Here is a 24,481-nt window from a genome sequence, read left to right as displayed (position 1 = left end):
AATAAAATCCATTTATACGTTTTAATCCTTAAAGTAAGACTAACTGTTACGCTGGTCATTGATTCCAGCGTCCCTTTGCCTGTCTGTGCTGCTGTGGAAACCAACCATGTGATTTACTCCCGCTCTGAGAGTGGTTAAGTGGCAGGTCAGGGCATGCTGGGAAACCTAAACCTCCGCTCCTTTGATCTGCTAATGGAGACAAACAGGACCACAGTTGGATGGCTACCACTGCACTGACACGGTGAGATAAATGCCTTTTTTCCCTGATGTTGTTCATCTCGAGTGGACTGCAAGGCAGATGGAAAACCAAGTACACGGGGAGAATTTAATGATGGTTCTGAGTTTGTTTAGGTAGAAAAGGTTGTTCTCCTTTCAGACGGTGAGATCCACTTCGAGTTGTATGTACCTTGGTTCACAGACCAGGTGAATTTGGAGGCGTCGGGGTCACAGAGGAGGCAAGGACTGCTGGGATTGGAGTCTCCTGCTGCAAAACACATCCCATCGATGTTGCATGTCCGCTCCTGACAAACAAAGAGAAGCAAAACAGATGTGCTTGTGTACTCACTTTTTTTTTCAATATTAGCATGTTTTCACATTTAAAACACATTTTTTCAGGTGTTTTGTTTAGTGGTGAACAGGAAATCAGCTCTAAACACACATCTCTACTGAAGTTAATTCAGTTTAGCTCAGTCTTGGCAGCCACATGCACTTCTCTTACTGTCTGTCTACAGCTGTTTGTGTGTGTTTTTGCTCTGGGCTGTTTGTCTGTCTCCCATAAAAACAGTTCCAGGAACAACAGGACCCCTCATGTACCTCTTTTACACTGAATGTAGAGATTTTAAATATCCAACTGCTGCGCTGCTGCTGCTTTAGTCGTTCAAGCAGCTAACCGTCTCGTCCCCCCCAACAGCATGTAAAATGCCTCATCACACTTTTCCACTAAACACCCACTGAATCACATCTGCATCCTCAATCAGCATCCCCTACTAGCATGAACAAACGTTGGAGTGTCCAGGTTTTCATAACATGTCACCTGTTGAGACCATGTGAATAAAAACAGACCAGCAAAAACAGAGCAGGCTGTCTCACAGCCTAATTTATGGGCCTATTGTCTCCTCCAGTGCCTAACAACTGTCCCTGTGCCCTTCTAGTACAAGAGTGTGTTGCTGTTCTTCAGCTGATGACTCGGAACAAAGTTTATTTTAGCAATTATGATTTTGTGGATACTTACACACTATGGTTAGTCTTATTTATAAACTGTAAATGAAACAAGGGTATATATTTTGGTTTTTAAAAAGAAGTTAAACCATTGTGAAAGCTTCGTAAACAAAAGAGAAAAATGATCATACGTCTCACTTGACCCATCCATCCACCCATGACCACAGTAAACATTTTATGATGAGTTTATGATCTTAACTGCTGGTTTCAAGTCTAAAGCTTCCATCACACAGGCCTAAGGACTAGTTAGCAATGATTTGCCAACCACTGGTTGCTAAGGAAAAGTGCAAATTCCTCGACCAGTTAACGAGTGATTACTGGCAGTTGCTAGCATAAAACTGGTTGCCAAGATGTATATGGTGCTTTCAAAGGGTGATCTACTGACCTGCACAGCACTGTCCACCCAGAACTGTCATAGGACCACTTGGTCAATGGGTAACATATAAGCCTATTGGCCATTTGCAATAACAAGATAACAATAACAAGATAATAACAAGAAGTTTTTAAATTATAAATGTAACTCAATTACAATAAAAGTACGGTGGCCCCTAGAGACAAAACACGTGCAAACTCCAAAACACATGCAAACTCCAAAACACAACGGAAGTGCTCCAGGATGCTAGGGGCAGTGTTGAGCTTTTGTTACCTAGTGGCTACACAAGCCAGGAAGTACCAATGACCGGATTTTGTGTGTGGTAGTAACAGGTAAATGAACATTTTTTTTAAATTATTTGAATATATATGAGTGTGGTTGTTCTATCCTTGCAGGTGTTTTCCGCCGGTATCCAACTCCATGTGTTTGCAACAAACTTGCCGGGTTTTTTTGCAAATCGAGCTCAACACTGCCCCTAGCGTCCTGGAGCACTTCCGTTGTGTTTTGGAGTTTGCACGTGCTTCGGAGCTTGTACGTGCTTTGGAATTTGTACGTGTTTTGGAGTTTGCATGTGTTTTGGAGTTTGCATGTGTTTTGGAGTTTGTAAATGTTTTGGAGTTTGTACGCGCTTTGGTTTTTGTACGTGCTTTGGAAGTTGTATGTGCTTTGTCTCTAGGGGCCACCGTAGAAAAGCATATAAACCAAGATTAAAACTTCTGAAATGTATATAGTGACTGAAACTTTACAATAAAGCAACTGTTTCCTATGATCGACATCAAGGCAAATAAAGAATTTTAAAATTGTGAAAAGTAGCAAATGGGATTTCAAAAATTAAGGGCTCCAGATGGACAAACATCCATATTTTGGCATTTTTTCCACTTCCCTACCCTTTTATGAGTGATTTACAAACAAAAAATAAAGATGGCAAACAAATGATGCCAATTTTAATAATGAATAATAATAAAAATAATACTTTTCATTAAGATGTTATCCATCTTAATGAAAAGTATTATTTTTATTAGCTTCCCAAGAACAAAAACATTGCTCCGTCTTGCATGCGAGTTACCTTTAACTTACAGAGTCCAGAGCGCGAGGCCTCACAGACCTGACAAATACCATCGTAGATTGTCAGCGTCTTTGCCTGGCTGTACTGAGAGCCGTCATTGCTGACCTAGTACAGAAAAAGAGGAAGGCGATAACGCAAAGACCTTTAGACAAAGCAGTCAACACCTAACAAAAGAGATTTTAATTCCAAGTTAAAATGAGAATGAGTCTTGCCTTAATCTCCCAGCGTGCGTATGGTTTGTCATCCATCATGAAGTCTTCTGTATTGATGGCAGCAGTGCTCAGAGATGGTACAGCACAGTCTAAAGCCTTAGAGCTGAGGAAGGTGGCTTTTGTTCGCTGTTTTTCCCCTGGAACCCACGCTTTGTTTATGTACTGCAGAAGGAATTCAAAGGAAAGGTGAACAAAACAGCACTTGAACTCTCTTAATTGATTTTAGCCTTAGCCTCCTCTCACCTTCAGTCTGGTGGCATAGCAGCTTAGGTCAGGAGAGTCAATGAAACCGAGGCCAAAGACCCGAATGCTGCGACAGTCGAAAACTCGAATATCACAGAGGCCACTGTTCTCCAAATCGGTTATCTCAACCGGTTGGCCTATTAGAAGAGAAACTGGTCAAAGGCAAGGTTTTTTTGACTTGATATAACTAATTTCAAGTTTTAAGAGATTAGTATCAGTGTGACTTTTAATCTACTTTACTCTGTAGTTGTACGTTTGGTATATGTATAACTATTCCTGATACTCACTGATAGCCAGGCTGCAGTCATGGAAGCTGTAGTTGGGAAAACACTGGCAGCCCCACTCTGTACACTCTCCATTTCCATTGCAGAAATTGGGGCATCGCAGCGCAGTAATCACTTCCCCATGCGTTCCCGGTGTACTGGCCACCTCCAAGGCTCTGTTGGTCAAATTTTCCAGCAGCTTTCTCTCACATTCATTCTCCAGGTATGGCAACAGTGCCTCTTCCCATCCCAGGTCATCTTTAAGCTGTAGGTCTAGCATGCAGAGATCCACCGCCTCACCAAGGCGGCGTCCCAGCAGCTCCCGGCACACTGCTCCAACAGTGGAGTTGACCAAAGCCAGTTGGCATACTTCAAGGGCTTTGGCTGAGGTGAGACCACTTGGCGTGGGCCACTGGGGTTGCACCTCCGGTCGAGCTTCCACCTGGTGATCCTCTGGGAAAAAGTAGGCGTAGCTTTCCAGATCAGCCTGGCTTAGGCTCTGTGCCATTAACACAGGCTGGAATGACGCCTGTCTCTTTGGCCTGTCAACAGAAAGCAGAAGATCCTTTCTGAACTCACCATCCAGTTCAGGATCCCTGTCACTGTTCTGATTATTCTTGCCGTGAAACCAGAGGTGCCGCTTCTCGACAGGGTGACTGCTGAAGGCAGATATATCCAGAATGCTTTCCTCTTTTTCCAGGCTCTTGATGTATTCGACTGTTGTGTCCATTGAGGGGAACACAGATGTGTAATCCACATTATCATATGCTATGCAGTCTGAGTGAGCAGAGGGATTGTACAAGTTTCTCATCCCCCTTCCAGCTTCTTGAGAAGTGCTGGATCCTGTTTGGCACCGACAGAAAGGCCTCCTGAGGTCCTGTGTCATACCAGGAGGTGTTTTGTCAAATAAACTCTCACCAGGAGCTATCCTAACACACACAAAGTAAGGGAAAACAAATAATGTTGTGGAGACTTCAGCTGAATTATGGTGGCAATAAGGAAAGATTATAATTCTGAAAATTAGAAATCTACACTGTGTACCAGACTGACCTCCAGGTTTCTATGAAGCTGTGCAAGTCATCAGGGCCATAGAACCCACCGTCGGAGGCCTGGAAGTCATTGTTGCCGTTCCGGTCGAAGGTGCCACAGAGGCCTTGCGTGTTTCCATAGTCCACACTGGGTGCCCGGACAGACAGGCTCATCCCCCAATCACCAACATCAGCCCTAACAAAGGCCCCGGAAGGAAAGATCAACTACAAGAGGAGAGTCACATCCAACAGCTAGTTAACATAGTCTCCTCATGCATTAAAAATTCAACTTATATGACAGATCTGAATGAAGGAAAGATCATTCTTGCATGATTTTACCATGAATTTAGCCAAATAACTAGACACCAGTTTCCAAATGTCCAGATACCTACGGTGACCTTCTTCCCTTGGTGGGACTCCAGCACCCTGACCCGACTCCCCTCACTGTCACCGAGGTTCTTAAGATCAAGCTGTGGCCTCGTTTCCTGTGGTTGCCCATTGCACATGTCAAAGACGGCAAGCTCATTCCCCTCTCGCACTGCAACTCCGCAGTTACATGCAACAGAGTAGTGTCGACTGCTGCAGTCCCACTGGCGAGAATGGACTTCGAATTCCCTGGAGAGGCTCTGGTAAAGGACAAATGTGCCAGTCTGGTGGTTCTCGTAACGCCTGAAAAGGAAATGCAGATTTTTTAATAAGAATTTGAAGACTTTAACTGTTGCACTAACTGCCCTATAAATGGATTCATTTAACAAAAGCTGGAGGTAAGTTACCTGCCATCTAGGGTAATGACATGCGGGTCAGTCAAAGAGTAGCACGTGGAAGTGGGAATATCCTGGACCGTGACCTGGGGGTGGGAGGTAGAGGTCACCAGAAGAAAGATTAAGGGGGCTATACCCTCTGACCCTGTGGTCTCAGGCTTTGATGTTTTCACTGAACACAGATGAAAAAGCTCCTCAGAGACAGAGTGTCTGGAGGGCTGACATCACATCTTACATAATGTCACCGCTTGTATGGACACAACTAATGACCGCTTAGAGAGGCGCTCTTTAAGTATTATGTCAAACCATCAAACAAGCGCACGTTTGGTCCTGAACCACAACCTCTCCTTCAGTGTTAAAAAGAACTGTATAATTGTGTGTATGTGTAAACAGTATGATGGAAAAACCTGCTATTTGGAGCCATTGTAGTACTTCTCTTTAATTAAAGTAATACTTTCATTCGACATTTAGCTTTAGAAGCTGGTCCTCTCTTCCTGTTAGGCATAATGGAATCCATTGAAATGCCACTTGAAGACCCTCTATTTATCCTGAATAAGTCCAGGAACCCATTTAAGGACTGTGTTTATTGTAGGACCCTAGCACAAAGCGTCCATGGTGCCACAAACCCAGCTTTTACCCACTAGTGACCCTATAGATCTTATTAAAAGCTCCTCAAGGGCCAGAGGAGAGCCTTTGTGTGACAGTTTTTCCAAAAAAGAAAGTCCTTTTAAGGTTGCTCCACATGCGACTTTTAACTTGCATGCCTCAGATTCCAGCTGTCGCCCAAACCTCCTCAGGGTTTCCTTCCAAGATCCTCATGAATGGTTTGAAATTTATTTCAAAAGTGGAAAAATCGTCAAGCATCTCTCAATCTGCCTCAAGGATATTGTGTAAGACAACTGTAGCTGCAATTTCTAGCTCTTCAGATCCCAGCAGACTCTGTACTCACCACACAAAAAAAACCCATTTCCAAAATGATGTAACACTATATAAAATGTAAATAAAAACAGAATGCAATGATTTGAAAACTTCATATAATCATATTTTATTCTGTTTTTATCCACACGAACAATCTGTCGTTCTAAATGACCTCACTCACTTTGAGGGATGTCGGGACGTAGCTTCTCCAAAGGCGTGGTGCAGAGGGTCCAGGCGAAGCACCGATCAGGCTCATGCGGTTCCCATCACGTGTGAAATCAGTCACAGCAGTGACAAAAAACTTTGCCCAACCACAGCTGCCTTCACTGCAGGTGTTTGGCTGGAGCTCCACCTGGCAGGCGGACAGCACCACGTTGGAGACCTCATGGCCAAGGCTGTCTGTGGATGTCAACACAGCAGTAAATGAATGTTAACAGACAGGACACAGCTGCCTGCACAACTGTAATGATGTCTTTCTTAGCCGGCTTCAATGCGATGATGTACAAGGTGAGTCTGGGAATAACAATAATAAGATCCCAGAGGAAATGAGAAATGCTTGAAATTGTTTTGATTGTTTTATTAATGCGCGACTGTGGCCTCAGTAGTTAATTCAGCTGCTCTAATTTGTGTTTGGTGATTTTTGTTAATTACCCAATAACGGGTACATTAATGCTTAAATGGGGGTAATATTTGTCCAACTGTAGTGGTTGCTGCAGGCAGTACTTAAATAAATTGCAGGTTAACCTTAAATATACTCAAGCTGTAGATTTATTATGTCCTTGCAGATAAAGGTGATGACACAGACTCTATCTCCTGTTTTCCCACAGGTCTGACCTGGATCGTTGACAGTCAGAGCCAGAGGAACTCCACACTGGTGGCCAATGTTGGAGGTGAAGCAGGGGATGGGGACGGTACTGTGGACGGTCACCTCGTGCTCCTTACTGTTCTCTGCTATGTGGAGCACATCTGGAGAGAACTGAGGAGAAAGGAATAAGAGTCTATGAGGTTCTCACTGAGAAATGAAACTAAACTGGGGTTTTAAAACAGAGTCAGAGGAGGCTTTACCTTCAGTCCAGCATAGAAACTCTCACTTTCTTTTGAAGTCGCTCTTGTGTGGCTGGAGTTGGCTCTGAAAGTCGACACACTGCAGGAGAACTACAGGGGAAATATCAGCTGAAGCATGAAGTCTGAATCAGCTGGTTTTAAATCATTTTTTCATCCGACTTAACAACAAAGCCAGACCCTTTATGGTTAGGAAACCATCTCAACTCTTTATCCATAACTATTGGTTTCTTATTTAAACCATTTATCCACTACCTTTAGTGGCTACTGAAGAACAAGCATGATGATGGGACATGAACAGCAGAAACTGTAGCTACAAATAAACGCATGCATCAAACAGATAAATAACCAAAAAATGAACAAAAGTGGTTGAACTATGTCTCTAAACCTAAACATGCTAGATACTGATAATGGACAACAAAGAACAAAAATGAAAAAGAGTTCAAAGAGACTTTAAAGCGATGGCTACAGTGAGTCTACATAGAGGGCGGCATTCACTCATACTTTAACCTAACTCTGGGTTCTTGGCTAGCTTTGTGTTAGCATCAGCAAACATCGCTTGTTAAACTATGAATCTGAAAACTGAGAAACACTAAATCTGGATGTTTAAATAAATAATTTATTCAATTCTTTACTGTTAGCTACAGCAATTGGTTTACCTAATAATGTCTAACATTTTATACATTTTAGCTAGTTTTTCAGTTGTTTATCGTGCATGTTTGGCTCAAAATCTAAATGCGCCGTTGTGATTTCCACTGCTTGTAGTTTTTTACACACTTACTAGTTTCATATTTTTAGCTAGCAATATCAGCTGTTAGCATTCTTTTAGTGACCAAGTCCAACGTATTTTCACTTTATAATTGTTTTCATTTAACTCATGTATGCATTTATTTTCTTTCATTTACAGTTTCTGCTGTTCAAGTCCCATCATCACATTTGTCCTTCATATATTTTTTTCTTGTTGTCTTTTTTCAGATCAGTTGAGCTAATCTACCTCTGCTACAGAAGTACACACTGGGGTACTTGTAGCCCTTTCTGTGAATCACTGATCTAAGAGAAGTAAAAGATGAAGGTATACTGGAGTTTGAAACCACCTTTCACATTTTGATTGCTCAAACAAACTTGAGCTATGTAACTGTCAACTGATGTTGATAAACGAGAGTGGAAGAGTGCATTACCTTTTCACACTGTGTTATGACAAAGACCAGCAGTGTGCAACTGTCACTGTATTGGTGATTCATCAAAAATGTTTCCAGATATAGCTCATAACACAGCAAACCAATGCTCCAAAAGCACTAATATTTAACTCTCTTTCATGGTTTAAAAGAAATGAAGATGACCTCTGACCCTGCCCAGCTGCTATATCAACACACGCTAAAGACGAGCCCCATGAGCAAACCCAGCCCTCCGTAACATCTGCTAGACCAAACTAACACAACCCTGGTGTCCAGACATGGGAGCAACGCGGTCCACAGCTGCAAGATGACAAAAACTGGGAGTGACATCACCTCGGTGTCAAATAGTATCACGCTGAAAAATCGAATAACTTTGTGTTTCCAAGCAACATATCACTTCTCAAGGAAATGAAAGCTATCAGCAGCCTGCACAGTCTGGCTGTATGGAAATGAGGCTGTGCAGCAGCGTGTTGACATCCTGGAAAGACAAAGGTCAATCATAACAGTTTTTACTCCAGTGCAGGACAGGAGTGCAGCTACTCAGCGTCAGCTTCAGCTGCAAGAAGGCAATCTTGTCGACAGCTACTCATATTTAGTTGTCATTTTAACCAATCTTTATTCTTTTGCTGCTGTCTGGTTTTAGTGCTATTAGCAATTATTCTTCCTGGTAAATCTTCAGTTCTTCTGATTATTGTCTTGCATACTGAGCTTTCAAAGCTAGGCTAAATTCGATCCTCCTAGGACACAAAGATGACGTCAAAGAACATCCACGTGCTAAGGTTTATTGAATAAACTATTTCCATCGCCCTAAAGGCAACCTGGTAAAGAAATAAAGCTGCTGGCATTCTGATTTGATTATTAATAATAATTTGGAGCATTCTGAAAATAACCCAGAACTACAACAAACCATAAAATGTATCTGGTATTTTCGTGCTACTGTGAATCTGTTCTCTCCTAAGCCCTGAATGCAGATGGTTCTTGGTGCTGGACACTTTTTGTTTTTTGTAGAGTTTTGCTGAGGAGTCACAATTGAGAAGGTGTTAGTAGCAAAATAGCAAACACTGCCTGCGAAGGACAAAACAGGGTTTGCATTTGCTTAATTCAATCTTGAAATCATAAACTTTCATTTGGCTTTTTGTTGCCTGTTGAAAAAATCTACATTTTTAAACAATGACCAGGAGGACATCTTGACCCACCTATCTGGTGGCTATGTCGCAAACCCCAAGAAATGACCTGATTACAAGATGCAGACAAGCCAGACAAGCCAGTGGGTACCCTGCGTTGGTGTGCAATGATAGTGTAAGGTCTGCCTCTGTGTGATATTTTTCAAAGCCATTTTTCCCTTCTCAAGATAATTAAGTGTTGGGCTATTTTTCCTGTTGCTTTTTGGAACATCTGCATAAACACATTTTGTGGGCCTCCTAGTAATGCAATCTTTCTGCTGAAACTGGATAAAAAAACAAACAAAGGAAAACTTTGGCAGCCCCAAAACCCAAGTACCCAAGAATTTTGAAAAAAGGAAAGCCACATGGACAACTCTGGAACCAGAAAATACACATTTTGGGATTTAGGCAAATGATAGCGTGCAAAACTTCTCTTCGTCTGCAAGAAGGCATCATCCAAACAGCTGACAAGATGGTATCTCACAAGAAACATCCAGATTTAATGTCTATATTTAATATAACCCAAACACTTCCTTTATCGTTGTGCAAGAACAGCTACACTACTGCATGAATGAAGAGTTGCCAAGATATCAACATAAGAAACAGCTTTGTTTTATATACGTGCGTCGGTTCATGTAAAAATAACTTCCTAGAATTCACTGTGAAGATGTGAATGGAGATCGGCTTAAATGGGGCACATATGGAGCAAGGCTTTTCCAACCTGCAACTGATTTAACTTCCCCACCCTTTTCTTGCATTCTCTCGACTGCATATGACACATGTTGCTTCTCTGCTTTTTCTCTGTGAGCCTGAACTCATGAAAAAAAGAAATCAGTTCAGCATGATCATGGGCCACTTGAGGAGGTCAAACCCACCACATGTGCTCCCCAAAACTTTCAACACGGTCTGGCAGGAATTACCGTTTCTCCAAGCCTGAAGTGAACGCCATCCATCTCCACCACAGAGAAGGGCTTCAGCGTGGCTTCCTGTCTGATCTCGGCCTTCATGCTATGGCTGATGTGTCTGGCCCAAACCACCTGGAAGCCCAGCGTCTGGCTCCATGGTGGCGAGACGAAGGAGCACCTCAGGTGGACGCTGTGGCCGATGAGCTCCGCAGTGATTACCGGTCGGGAGGGCAGGGACGGGACAGACTCTGAAAGCAGATTTGGGCAGTTGCTGAAGTCACATTAATTGGTTTTCTTTTTAATTTTTTACAGTAAATTGTGGATGCAGGGACCTTCTTTATACAGAGATGAACACATATTTTAAGAGTCTTGTACCTTTGCATTGACCGTTGACTTCCACCTCCCCTGCTGGGCATAGCCTGGGCCCTAAATCTGAAGCAACTGAAAGATGAGATTCATCAAATATCTTTCTACTATTAGGCTAAAAACATATACCATAATTCATCTCTGTAATCTAAGAATAAAGTTATTTAAGTGAGGTTTTCGTTTTCTCATCCAAATGAATCCCTTAGAGTGGCTTGGCTAAACCATCCAACCTCAGGTTTCCTTTATTAAGGTCTTGCTGATATTTCCATCTACATCAGCTCCAACACTTTCATTAAACTTTGAACTTCTACAGCAAAAATAAAGCAGATGAATGCTCACCTTTTGCACAGTATCCCATGCAGCCCTGCGTTGGCTGCAGGTAGTAAACCATGAACTCTCCACAGTTTCGCACCTTGACAGGGATACGGAAAAGGCAGCAGTCTTTGGAACTTCCGTGGAAGAACTGCCAGGTGGCACAGGCGGAGAGCTGGCGGATCTCGCCAGGACGTGGCAGTGAGGTGTCTTTCAGTGACAGCCACACCGGAGCCTGGGTACCACAGCGGTTCATCTGCAGGAGGCCGCAAACAGAAACAGTCATTACCTTTATAGAGGTGGTTATTATACCCTGCACCTGTACTGGAGGTGTCTATTATATCACTTGTTTGAATGATAGATATTTAATGGTACTTTTTGGCAGTGAAGGAAGCAGTCAGTGTAGAGACTTGAAGGAATGTGAGCACAGACACCTCTGTGACAGAACTTGCCTGTCATTTTGACCATTTTACCTCAACACAGGTGGTCGGCATCTCTGCTGGTTTGTTGTTGATCCAGAACCTGTACCAGCCTGGTGACAGCGAGTGGTCACAGATCAGATCCTGGATGGCGGTGTTCTGGATTTCAGTGGAGTCAAAGTTGACACTTCGATAAGGATTGCTCAAACTCCGATGACCTCCCGGGTAACACTCTGGAGCTGAGAACAAGAACGACAAAGATGTCAAACTGAGAACTCGTGAAAGGGAAGAGGTAAAGACGCCAAAATAATGTGGAAAAGAAGACTGCGCTTTGGCATTTTCAATTTGTTCATATGCCTTAAACAAAAAGCTACAGAGAGCGTGTGTTATGAGAACCTTAAGTTGATGATGTTCTCTTGGAAGCTTGCCTCTGCCGAAAAAAAGCAGTGTTTTCAAACCTTAAACCCCTTCCTCTCAATCCATCTGCTTTGAGCTAAAGGAAATGAAAACTGGACATGATTAGATCAGGTCTTTATCTGTGTCAGAGTCCTGCTGTTTAGTTGTGTAAAAGACAGACATTGCAGAGGTAGACAAAACAAAATCACACGAATGTCTCACTGCTACGCATTGGAAGCAAGATTTCTCTCTTGCGGCAGACTTTAGGTGAAAACTTTTAACTTTTACTCTTTTTTTTTTCCTACGCCACTTCACACTGACCTATGAATCATTCAAGGATAAAAAAGGCCCCACCTCAAGTGATGAACCAGCGTTGTATCTACACATAATAGACAATTTTAAAAAAAAGAAACTGATTTAAAATGTATCTTTAGGCACTATGTTACTAGCAGCCTTTCAGAAAAACACATCGTTTGTTCCCATTTTTTTAGTTGGATCTATAAAAAAATGCAAATGTTCAACAGTGAGTGTTTACAGGCAACTGTTAAACACGGTGGAGTCTATGTCATTGTTTGATGCTGCATTTCAGTCTGTGGTGTTGGAGATCTTGTCAAAATTGATGGAATATGAACACAGAAACGGTGCCATCAGATTTTGATCCACCATCTAATACCATCTGGAAATCATCTGATTGGTAACAGCTTCTTTTTTGATCATGACAGTGATCCCAAACACACTGCCAGTGCAATAAAAACACACCTGCATAGAAAAACACACAGTGGAACACTATCAGTCATGGATCGGCCTCCCCAGAGCCCGGACTTCAACATCATTGAAGCAGTGTGGCATCATGTTGACAGAGAACAGAACAAAAGGCAGAAACATCCAAAGAAGAGCTTTGAATGTCCTTCAAGAAGCTTGGAGAACTAGCGGACTCAAGACTTTTGCACACTAAAGTACACTCAATATCAAAGTTAATTAAGCCTAATTCTCAGTCTTGCAAAGCCACAAAAAGGTGAAAAAACAATCAGTTATACACTAAACGGACATAAGCCTCGGTTTAAAGTTGAGGATGAAGGATTTAACTGAGCAGCCTTTAGTTTTAACTTCAGTATGACCGTCTGATTTGATCTCTAAACCCAGGAGTGAGAAAACAGTGTGTTTATTATAACAGAAGAATTATGTGACGAACCAGTAAGTGAACAAAACTCAAAGCTGTCTAAAGGAAAAGGTGACAAACAGAAACAATTTGCTGTTTTGTGTTAGGGTGTTGAACATCTCACCCCCACAGGTTATCTAAATTGCCTAGAATAACAGAAATTCCAGTGAGCCTCTCGCTTCTCTTAACTCGCCCCAGGAAAGGACGCTAAAACCAACGGCACATGACAGGTCTCTGAACACCGCCTGCAGCTGGAAGCTGAGAAGACCGGAGAAATTATTTCCACCAAACACGTACTTTTCCACACTGTCACACTCACAAAAGCTCTACATCTGTGGAGTGAAATAGGTCAAACTTGTCAGCAGAGGTCTTTGTTAACAAACCTTAGAGGCAGATGAGTAAAGTCACATCAGGGAAAACAAATGTTCAGGGTATTTAGGATGTTTTAGGAGCCACAAAGTCATGATTGGGCAGGGTAAAGTTGCCGCCAGTGAGCCCAAGCCTAAACAAGGGCTTACCGGCTGGTCTGCGTGCTGACAGCCTCTTGAAACCAAATGCTTTTGTTTACACTGTCGCCTGTCTGAGCGTCCACCTCGTCTGGAAGCTCCGCTGACAAGATTCGAGGTCACAGGTTGTCCAAACAACCAGGGCTTCAGGAAGGAGGTTCTGTTGGCTAAACTGTTCCAATTGGCGTCTTAATGAGTTTACAAAGAAGTGGGGGAGGTAAATGAGCAGCCCCCCTGGGGGGTTTAGAGTTATCCCACTGGGAGGGAAGACCCTCAGGAACCCAGATGTGCAGGGACTTAACTGGGAATACTCCAGTTACTCCAGTTTCTCAGCAAAAGTGTTGTGTTATCACCAAGGGAGTTGTTGGCCTTTTTCCCAGAGGGCCCACAGTCAGAAACTACACAGTCAGACCACCTGAGAAAGGGCAAAGAGCCTGAATGAAATGTGAAAATGCTAAAATGATAGGATGATGATGAGTTACTCTCACTGATGAAAGCATTTTTTGTGAAGGGTAACACTTATAATGCTTCATTGTCTTTATTTAAAAACACGGTTTGAAGCAGTAATGATAGATAACCAGAAAATACATATTTTGCCACAAGTTCCTTAAAGAGGTTGGAAAGTGGCATTTATACTACTGACAGACCCCGAAACTCTTTAATAAAACCTCAGACTTCAGGGAAAGTGAAGAAGTCTCTCATTGTGTTGGATTGTTAATCTCTAGTTAGTCTTGGGGAGGAAGAACTTTAAAAGACAGGAATTTCAACAGGATGTTTCAGGAAGAGGATGAGGATAAGTGGTCGTGTAAAGAACAGGTAGTCATTAGGACATTATTACATGACAACATGAGTCCTCTGTACTCACAGGTCGGCCTTCACCTGTCTTTGAACCCAACCTTCATTTTGTTCTGAGCAGCACACCTGTAAAAATTTTTTTATCACTGGACTGTGATGCTGTTGTGTTCATAAAGGGACCAATCTCTCTCTCTCTCTGTCACACACACACACACACACACACACACACACACACACACACACACACACACACACACACACACACACACGCATACACGCACACACACACACACGCGCTAAAAACCTTGAGACTTCTAATTCACATATATACCTAATGATAACTTTATTAGGTACATCGTTTTAACTAATTACATGGCAGCAACTTAATGCACTTAGGTATGTAGCCAAGTCAAGATGAACCGGTAAAGTTCAATATGAGCATGAGAATGGGGAAAAAAGTCAATTTAAGTGACTTTAAATGTGGCATGGTTGTTGGAGGTTCAGCTGGTTTTAACACTTTTTGTTCATGGTACATCTGCAAGGTCAGCAGGTTAAATGTACTATTTTACTTGATAAGCTTTTTCTTTTCTTTACTACTGAATGTCACGTACAAATCAATAGAAGGCTGCTGTCAACAGGACAAAATGTGCTCAAATTGTGGTAGACTTTGCTTTGGCACAGTAATGTCTGGAAACCTCTGGGAGGACCCCACAGTGTTTCATTTTATGACTTAAAGTTTACAACGGTGTGCTTTGATCTGCTGCTGGACGCCCTGCAGACAAAGATGTGAGCGAGATCGAAGACAGGGTGACAGGTTGGAGTAAACTGAGCGCATTTTTGTTACAGTCAGGACTCGTAATCGGCACAATTGCAGCTCCAAGATTTTCTTTGGTTTGGTCATTGCATTCACTCCCATCCTAAATTCTGACAGCTGGGAAAACAGCAGCTCACCAAATCTGACCTTTATGTGCACCTTTTTACAGTCCTCTTTGAAATCCCAGCAAGGGAAGAAGACCAGGGAGAGCAACAATCCCTTGAAATTACTGGATTATATTAAGTAACAGTGAATTATACTCTTTAATGAGTCATAACTCTGTTTTCTGATCTTGTTTCAATTATGACCACTTAACTTCTGCCTCTCTTCACAAGTTTGACACTTTTATTTCCATTTGGGTTCAACTTGCCACATTTTTTTCCAAATGATAATCAGCTCCATGTTGGTGAATTAAAGCCCACACATGCACGACTTTATCTCTAAATGGCGGGAAAATAACCCCATTGCATGAAAGGGAAAAGAAACTTGTGATCAGATAATAATTTCTGCACCAATTAAGAATCTTTTAAAAACATCTTTAGATCAGAAGGAGAGAAAAAAAAATCTTTTCTCCAGATTTAAACATCTAATTATTGTTTCTCTCTGTGTCTTTGTGATTGGCTTGGCTGTGTTCTGGTGCCTTTGAAGGGTCCATTTAACCCTTTGGAGCTGAGTGATGGGAATGCAGACTCGCAGTCCAAGTCACGCAGATTTCTTTCTTTTTTTTTCTTTTCTTTTTTTACACGTAACACTTTCTTATCTCTGCATTCCATTTAAGAACACATTTCAAAGTCCGCTCTCAGTCTCGCTTTTTGCATCTGCTTCTATTTCAGATCAGATCATGGCAAAGTCTTCAAACTAGTCTTTAAAAAGACCCGGTGCGTTTAAACAAGGCATGCACTTACCATGTTGCGCTATTGCCGCTAATTGCACGACCCCTAGCAGCAGAGCGATGCGTAAAAATCCAAAGAACGACAGGCGCACTGAACCAAATGCGCAACAGACCATGACTGCGGCTCCAGGTTAAACAGATGCAGCAGGCTCGGACCAGTCCACGGGTCCCATTGAAAGTTTGGTGAAATGTGGCGAAAGTGGCGCAAAGTGCACTTTGTCTCTCCTCCGCGCATTCGTGATTAGAGGAAAGCTTGCTCTCCGCTCGCGGGAGACTGGCTTTCAGATCGCTGAGAGAGAATAAGAAAGGGGGGTGAGAGTAAACCACGGAGATGGTAGGTGGGTCCTCTTCTCTGTAATCCCCCGAAACATCACGTGGCCACAAATCAATTAATCATCCATCCCATTCGTCTTCATCAGAGCTGACACAAACACGCCGTGCTCCTCGCGGGCTGTTTAGACCTACGGCTGGAGAGCCTGGGGACGCAAAGCTGTGCGTCAGTGTGAGCAAAGTGAAACTAAAACAACAGTTTAAAAAGCGTCACAGAAGCCCACCAGGGAGAACATGTGCATGTTTTGTAACGTCCCCCTCCTCAACCACAGCGGAATTACTTTTAAGTCTTTAAATCCCATGTTATGTGTTTTGCCGCTTTCTGCACATGGATGAAATAAACACGCATTTTTGAGCAAAAACATCACAAGTTTTCGCAGAGACAACATCTCTGCAGCAGACCGCGCAAGCTGTGTAACTGCAGTACATATGTGCGCTCCTGTGCAGCTGTATGTACTCAGCGCATGCAGTGAGAGCACGAGTGCAGCTGCGGAGGAAGTGAACGTCCAGCCAGGCTTTACTTTAGAGTAACAGGATTATAAAATGATGCACGAGAAATGAACAGAGTTACTCATAACTCATAGGTTGTTAGCATCGGTTGGGACACTGCAGATAAACAAAGAATGCACTGATTTAGAAGCATATATCCAAGCAAATGCTTCAGAACTGTTGGCACAGGGGGCACATGAGAGTCCCAAAATGTTTTCTCATTCTTAATTGATATCAGATTTTAGGACCTGTTTTGTCATGTTTCTTGTTTTGCAATGTTTACATTGTTCCCTGAGTTTGGGCTGCAAGAAGGCCAGTTTGGCAGGAAATATGCTGGACTAAGAAAGACCTTCTGTTAAAAAAAACAAAACGTCAGGATGACGGCGCATATTGCTTCAAACCTGGATAAATGTCGTTCAGCTTTAATGGTGCCTTCCCAGATGTGCAAGTTACCTCTGGCATGCGCGCTAATGACATACCCACGTACCAGCATGGACGGTGGCTTTGAAGTGTGACCTGATGACAAGTCAGATCATCCCTCTCGTCTTATTAGTTTCCCACTTCACAGCAATCAGCTCAGTCCACCTAAATAAGGGGTTTCCTGGCTCACAGTGGGTCTTTGGGGTTGACTTACATACCAAAGCAATCCTAGTCTGCATAGAGTTTACAGCTAACAACTCAATGTTAGCTTAGACCAGTCATGCAGGTCTAGAGACAGTTTGGCAACCTCTTAGCAACGTTCGGTCGCTAGGGAAAAATTTGTATTTCCAAAGTTTTGGAATTCGCTGGTAGATGCCACAGATTATGGATAACACTGATTCCTTCAACAAGAAAACGAATCAGAGATTATTTCTTATCAGGACGTTTAGAGGCTCTGGAGTTAGCCACAACATTATGGAAAAACTTTAACTCAGCTTGACTGAAAGCATTTAAAATCCCAGTCTCCTATGGTAACCTGACCGTGGCGATTAGGAACAAACAGGCAGTTCTGAACAGGATTGTCAGAAGTGCCAGAAAATTTTTTGGTCACCAACGAGCTTCATTGGATAAGCTGTATCACCATGCTGTCTGTAAGGAAAGCCCGGTCTATTGTTGCATACCGAGAAAACGCTCTTTATTCGGATTTTGAACTAATGCATCTTGAAAAAGTGTGAAATCAACAACTTTCAAAAGGTGGAACCTTTACTTCATAGGCGTCAGACACGTCACAGTTCCTCTACATCTTAGAAAGTAGTTTCATGAAATTTACCGCGGACAGTCTTATGGCAAGCAAAGTAGTCACAATGTAACTAACTAAACCAGCTGATTTAAAAAAAATCAAAATACAAAAATTTGTATTTTATGCCTGAGTAAATTGTGTAAATAATTGTTTTAAATAAAATCTAAGAAAAAAAAAATCATAATCATTGCTGGTGATTTTCCTTTGTTGGAAGGCTCTTTATTTGAATGTAGGAAAAACTCAGAGAAGTTGGCGACTTTCCTGGATTCTTTTTCTTTTCTTTGTTTGTTTGTTTTGAGTTTTACCTTTACATCTGTGGATGTGAAGCTCATGCATTTAATTATGTTATTCTGAAACCCCTAGACTCTCTCGGATGCTCTTTTTACTTAGTATTTTCTTCATTCTCTTTCCCATAAACACATATCAGACGAAAGGGATTGAATTATGTGGGAAAAGCCTTCAACTTCTTCTTCTGGTGTGCCACATGATAGGAAAGCCCTTCTGAACAGCAGCCACTGGAAAGCCTCTGTTCATTATCTCTTCATGTGACTAAAAACAGTTTGTGACTGAGATGATTTCGCCGCGGGGGGAAGCATGAACCCGGAGAACAGAAACAGAGAAGGTCGCCCTCCTGAGTTTAGAGTAAATATCAGGTGCTGGAGGCCGCGGAGACAGAACGACATACCTTTCCACTAAATCAAAGAGCTGAGAGGAGCAGCAGGTGTTCTGCAGTCCCCCTTTCATTGAGACTTCAGCTCTGTGAGAGAATCTCAGATCTTTAGCTTTCAGACTCACAGGGGTAGATGTTTGTAGCAGAAACATTGTGAAAACTGTATAATTTGTGTCTCTGTGTAGATGGAGAAAGAACGTATTATTTGATAGATAGGGTGCTGCAGCAGTGAAGTATTACATTTAACTTAGTAACCTTTTAAAAATGGTTGCTGAGATTCAACCCAACAACGTTCCTTCAACACAAAACCTGCTTTAAGAGGAAATTTGTTGAGGTCTTTCTGCCTGTTATTTTCTGTTTATCCTGCCTCATTTGTGTGACGTCAATTTAAAAGAAGAAAACAGACAAAGAAACTCTAAAAATACATTTAAAGTCACAATGTGCCCAAACAGGTGTTTTCAATATTTTAATGCTTATGGCAAAAGACATTAACATCCACCAGGGGGCAGCATTTTACCAGCATGTTTGTCGAGATGTATTGAATGCTAAACTGTTGAACAGCTGATGCCTTCCGCCTTCTGCTTTCAGGTAACAAGGAAATAATATACATTTATTCATCTGATTGGCGGCAATAAGTCGAAATTTTGACTCATTAATTCGAAATTCTGAGCTATGGATGACTTTTTTTTCCAGTGCCCAAAAAAATCTTCCATAGTATGACCAGTTGATGTTTTCTTTAGTCTTCCAGCGACTTGCCTGATTAAATAAATACAACAGTAAGTCGCTGCACCATCTTGTGGCAGAAATTGGTATTGCATAAAAGTGCAGCCCGGAACTAATTTGCAGCACGTAGATGTTTTAGACATGAAGACGTCTCAGTGCTTTCTTCAAATTCTGTTATAGGTATTTTTTACAGGTCTTTATGTATTTTTAAAACAAGATAGGACATAAGTACATTTAAAGTACCAGTAATATCACTGTGTACAGCATGTTGTCAAACATACTGTACACAGTTTTTGTTTGGTAAGTCATCTTTTTCACACCTGTCCTGGAGACATTTCATCCAAATTAGACTGCAGACCGGTGGTGGCTAACTCCTGGCGGGTTAGAAAACATTATCTGCCGCCTCCTTTGATGTTTGTGCCCTGAGAAAGGACAAGAGGGGGGGATTCGAGCTCCTGCCTCCTGAGCACTTCCAGATGTCACAAATCCTCTTTTACTGTGAGAAAAACAAGGGAAGAACATACTGGAGGCCTGTCTGGAGCTACAGTGCCCCCAAACATCTTGCAACCATACCGCTTTTGCACTCTTAAAAAACACGTGAGTCATTCTCGACACGTCTGCTAGTCTGACTTTTATAAACTCAAGCTTGGCTACTTCTAAACATGGCATGTTTTTCACACCAGATTACATCTTTTCTGTTGGGGAAAGAATCAAAAGCTTTACATCATTTTTAAGAGCGCAGTGAGAGGAAAACGTGATCACTGATTGCTTTGTTTACATCTGTTAGAGGAGTTACGACAAGCTAATTGGCAATTATTGCCTCCAGCCCTTGTGGGAAACACAAATGAGGAGCTTGTTTTCTAAAGCGTTTCATCGTAGCGCTGGGGGAAATGATCACAACTAGAGAGTTATTGTTCAGCATCTCAGGTTAGAGGTCAATCAGTTTGAGATAGGTGTTGTCTGAGTTGAACTGATGTGATTTTTAAGCCGCCAAGAGATTGTAACAGATTTTCAAGGATACAATGTTAAGTGATTTAGGTGACTTTGACCGTGTCATGGTTGTTGGTCTGAGTATTTCAGAAACTACTGATCTGCTGGAATTTTCCCACACAGCTATCTCCAGAGTTTACAGGGAATGATCTGAAAGAGAGAACCTACCCAGTGAACAGCAGTTCTGTGGGAGAAATTGCCTTGGATATGTTGGAGGAGAATGGCTAGACTGCTTAAATAACAGGTAACTTAAATAACACTTGTTAAAACCAGCGCAGAAGAGCATCTCAGTAACAGCAGAAGAGCAAGCTGGGTGCCACTCCTGTAAGCTAAAAACAGGAAATTGAGGCTATAATTCACACAGACTGACCAAAACTGGATAATAGAAGATTGAAAAGCGTTGCCTCGTCTAATGAGTCTTGATTTCTGGTGTAATATTTGTGTGGTAGGTCAGAATTTGGTGTAAATCAGTGGTCCCCAACCCCTGGGCCACGGAGCAGTACCGGTCCGTGAGTCGTTTGGTACCGGGCCACGAGAGTTGAGGCTCGGTTGTGAAATGTATGGTTTTCAGGGTTTTTATCGTTAACTCAGTTTCCCTGGGTCTTTTCCCGTGTTGTAGCTGTGTGTCTTATTTTGCAAGAAATATTTACGCATTACCATAGCGACCAGAGCGCATTAAGGGGCAGAGAGGAGGATGTTACTCTCAATGTTGTTGGCACATTTCAGGAGGACGCTGCTAATGAAGTTACACAATTACACAGTGAATTCGTGTTTATTATTATATTTACAAAATACCACAGGTTTTTTCTTGGTCGTATCATTTTATTTTGTTGTATTTATCTTCAACACCTTAAAGGCCAGGCCGTGAAAATATTGTCTGACATTAAACCGGTCTGTGGCGCAAAAAAGGTTGGGGACTGCTGATGTAAACAACATGAAAGCATAGATCCATCCTACCTTGTATCAACAGTTCAGACCCTTTTTTCCCTTTTAACAGGAGGAAACCTCCAGCAGAGCCAGGCTCAGAAGGGGCATGTCCATACCTTTGTGACTACAGTGTACCCATCTTCTGATGGCTGCTTCCTGTACTCCACAGTCACCAGATCTCAATCCAATACAGCACATCTGGGATGTAGTGGAAAAGGAGATTCATATTATTGATGTGCAGCTGACAAATATGCAGCAACTTTGTAATGTCATCACATAATCAGAGACAAAATCTCTAAAGTGTTTTCCAGCACCTCATTGAATCTATAATGAAGAATTAAAACAGTTCTGACGGAAAATTCACGCCAGTATTTGCAAGGTGTACAAAATCATAAAATCTTCTAAAAGTACCAACTGATTGTTAGGTGAAAAGGAAAAACCCATCTCAAACATCTTCACATGTTGGATTTGATTCAAGAATAAAGTTGTGTCTTGCAGTGAAACAGAGGTGTACAACTTAACACCTTTAAAACATGACTTAGTGTTGTCCAGCCAGCACCCTTCCTGTGACACACGGGCCAGTGCAAGGTGACTTTGACTAGTGTAGTGCCTATAAGAGATGTTTAAAAAACTCCTTCTGCTCAATGAATCTATCATTTGAAAGACTTCTGAACATGCTGGCAGAATGTCTGCTACAGAAAATCAGTCAACAGATTTGATTTAGTTAACAAAGACAGAGAATCAGTAATTAAAACCCTGATTTTTTTTTTCACTTCTGCTCACTGTCCTCACTTTCAGAGGGGATTTGTCTGCTCTTTTCTCCCAGATAAAAATCTTGTGTCCATTTTATTCTATCAAAATGTGTTAAAACCAGTAAAACATTAAAAAGTTTATAATTTTTACATGCATATGATAACATTCAAAAACAGTGGTAGCAAGCATGTTTGGAAAAATTCCCAACACTGCACAACATTGGCCTGAGGCAGCATAAAGAAAAGCAGAAGTTTTGAACTCACACACACACACGCACTTTTTAAAAATGGTTTATGGCATCTTAAAGGTACAGTCAGTAATTCTGTACTCAGATATACACACAGATTAATGTTTAATGATGTCTCCCAACAACTGAGCTCTCATAATACTTATAATCAATGTATGAATAATACACAGGAGCAGGTTTGCAGTTTGTGGAAGCAGCCACGTTGCTCCACCATATTTGAATACAGTGGCTGTGAAGGACGCTGCTGTAGCCAAACTAAGAGACCTGTGACTAAACTTTCACTACTGTCAGAGTTTGAAGGGAATGGACCAGACATGGGACATATTGTTAATAATGATTTGCTGCCATCTAGTGGACAAATGGCAGAAGCCTGAAAGAAAAGGAATGACAGACTCCTGCTCAGCACCGTGCAACTCAAGTCAAACTTGGTGGTGTTTATACTTGTGTAAATCACCAGTTTGAGAGCATGCTGAAGGAAGAAATAAAAAAGATCTTTTTTGTGCATGGACACAAAATCAATAAAGGAATATTTACAGTTTGATCCCAGCGCTGGATGGGAGTAAATCCCTACACAGCCTGGCTTAGCATCCGTTGGAAAGTCTCAAAGCAGAAGAGTGGACACTGATGCAGCTACAGAATAACGTCTTTTGATCACATGGCCAGCTCTGTTTTCACGTGGAACTTCGCTCTGTAAGTTTGGATTTTCATACATGAAACAGAAACCACAAAATGAGGAAGTCTTTCCTGCTCTGCCTTGTGTGTGTGCGCACAGGCGAACTTATGACAGGATATTAAAGAGCATGTTTGAGTATGTGTCATAGTTCATGAAAACAATGATTAACCTGATAGTGCAAACAAAGAGCTCAAAGAGCATTTGCAGAGGACACGATTCACTCAGTCTGACTGCTGAATGCATAGAGGAAGCTCATCTGCAGACCAACTGATCCAACTGTGAGTTACAGCTTTCAGAGCTCGAAAACTTCCACTTTACAGCAGAATGAATAAATAATGAGGCATGCAATGCTTTAACAAGAACAATTGTCAGCAGAAAAGCCTTTAAACTCAGTGTTTAATTGTAAAAGAACTGCAGTGTTATTGGTAAGAAACACAGAGATTTATCAGGCATATTAAAAGGAAGCTGCCTTGTGCTTAGACAGCGTGAAACAAAACATTTTAAAGGTGTTTGGGTGTACTAATCTTGCAGAATGTCATGTTATAGGAAAATCCTGATAATGGTTTTTAAAAATTTGTGGTTTAAAAATGAAGAAACCAACTCTGGAAGATCAAAAATTACATTTTGTTCTATATATTGTCTACTTTGTTCTTTTGAGGACTCTTGGAGCCTAATGATCTCAGCTTTGATCAAAAGTCTCTGTCTACGTTAGCTTTCTTAGGAGGATATTGCAGACCAGCCCTCTGAAAAGATCTGAGTGATTCAGCTGATGGATGTTGATTATAGACAGAAGAAACGAAAGAGAAAAACAGAAGGAAATACGAGTTTGTATTTTAAATTGATTTGACAGACCAACACTTTAAAATATGAACATACAACATTTATTATGGTTGCTTCGTGGATGTGTAAGTAGTCACCAGTCTTTGCATGGATCTTCTGTCCTAATCTGCTGTTGACATATGTCTCTCCATTACTGGCCAGTGGTCACACATTAACCCAGCATAACCCCGATGTCTTCCATAGGAGACATATTGGGACTAAATTTAGGCCAGGGAAATGTCTGGATATGCCCAGAATCCAGAGGATATGTGGGGGCAGGTACAGACACAGGGTGGAGTGCTGCTGCAAGAATGGCACTACTTTAGGTTGGAGCACCTCATCTCAGTGCCTCTGTCCAGTCAGATTTCCACCAAGAGCAGTCAGATCAGAGACGGTACTCTAATGGCTGCAGGAACAGCTCAGAATTGAATCCAGCATGCCAGCAGCCCGGCCTTGGTCAGCGTCAGTCACTTGTAACATGTGCATTGAATATAGAGGTGTACAAAGGTAAATAACCAATCAGACCAATGACTAAAACATAACATTCACATATCAACAGAACAGGTTTGGGGTTCGTAAGATATTAAAATGATGC

The 24,481-nt window shown here is 41.9% G+C and overlaps 1 protein-coding gene across 1 annotated transcript in view; it reads right to left on the bottom strand.

The window, feature by feature from the left end:
- si:ch211-246m6.5 (von Willebrand factor D and EGF domain-containing protein) overlaps positions 1-16,262 on the bottom strand; it is a 35,764-nt gene extending 19,502 nt beyond the window's left edge. The window contains exons 1-16 of the mRNA XM_063466695.1: positions 16,060-16,262; positions 11,539-11,723; positions 11,093-11,321; positions 10,763-10,828; positions 10,403-10,635; positions 7,148-7,237; positions 6,917-7,058; positions 6,264-6,481; positions 5,177-5,250; positions 4,796-5,072; positions 4,426-4,628; positions 3,400-4,304; positions 3,113-3,249; positions 2,870-3,031; positions 2,658-2,762; positions 407-521 (exon numbers count right to left, since the gene is read on the bottom strand). Of these exons, the coding sequence (XP_063322765.1) occupies positions 407-521; positions 2,658-2,762; positions 2,870-3,031; positions 3,113-3,249; positions 3,400-4,304; positions 4,426-4,628; positions 4,796-5,072; positions 5,177-5,250; positions 6,264-6,481; positions 6,917-7,058; positions 7,148-7,237; positions 10,403-10,635; positions 10,763-10,828; positions 11,093-11,321; positions 11,539-11,723; positions 16,060-16,162 (3,244 nt within the window). The 5' untranslated portion in view covers positions 16,163-16,262. The remainder of the gene's footprint in view (positions 1-406; positions 522-2,657; positions 2,763-2,869; positions 3,032-3,112; positions 3,250-3,399; positions 4,305-4,425; positions 4,629-4,795; positions 5,073-5,176; positions 5,251-6,263; positions 6,482-6,916; positions 7,059-7,147; positions 7,238-10,402; positions 10,636-10,762; positions 10,829-11,092; positions 11,322-11,538; positions 11,724-16,059) is intronic.
- Positions 16,263-24,481: the final 8,219 nt, after the last annotated feature.

Source organism: Pelmatolapia mariae, linkage group LG23, assembly GCF_036321145.2.
Source record: "Pelmatolapia mariae isolate MD_Pm_ZW linkage group LG23, Pm_UMD_F_2, whole genome shotgun sequence".
NCBI lineage: Eukaryota > Metazoa > Chordata > Actinopteri > Cichliformes > Cichlidae > Pelmatolapia > Pelmatolapia mariae.
The sequence above is the reverse complement of the archived record's forward strand: the minus strand, read 5'-3'. Positions and strand labels throughout refer to the sequence as shown.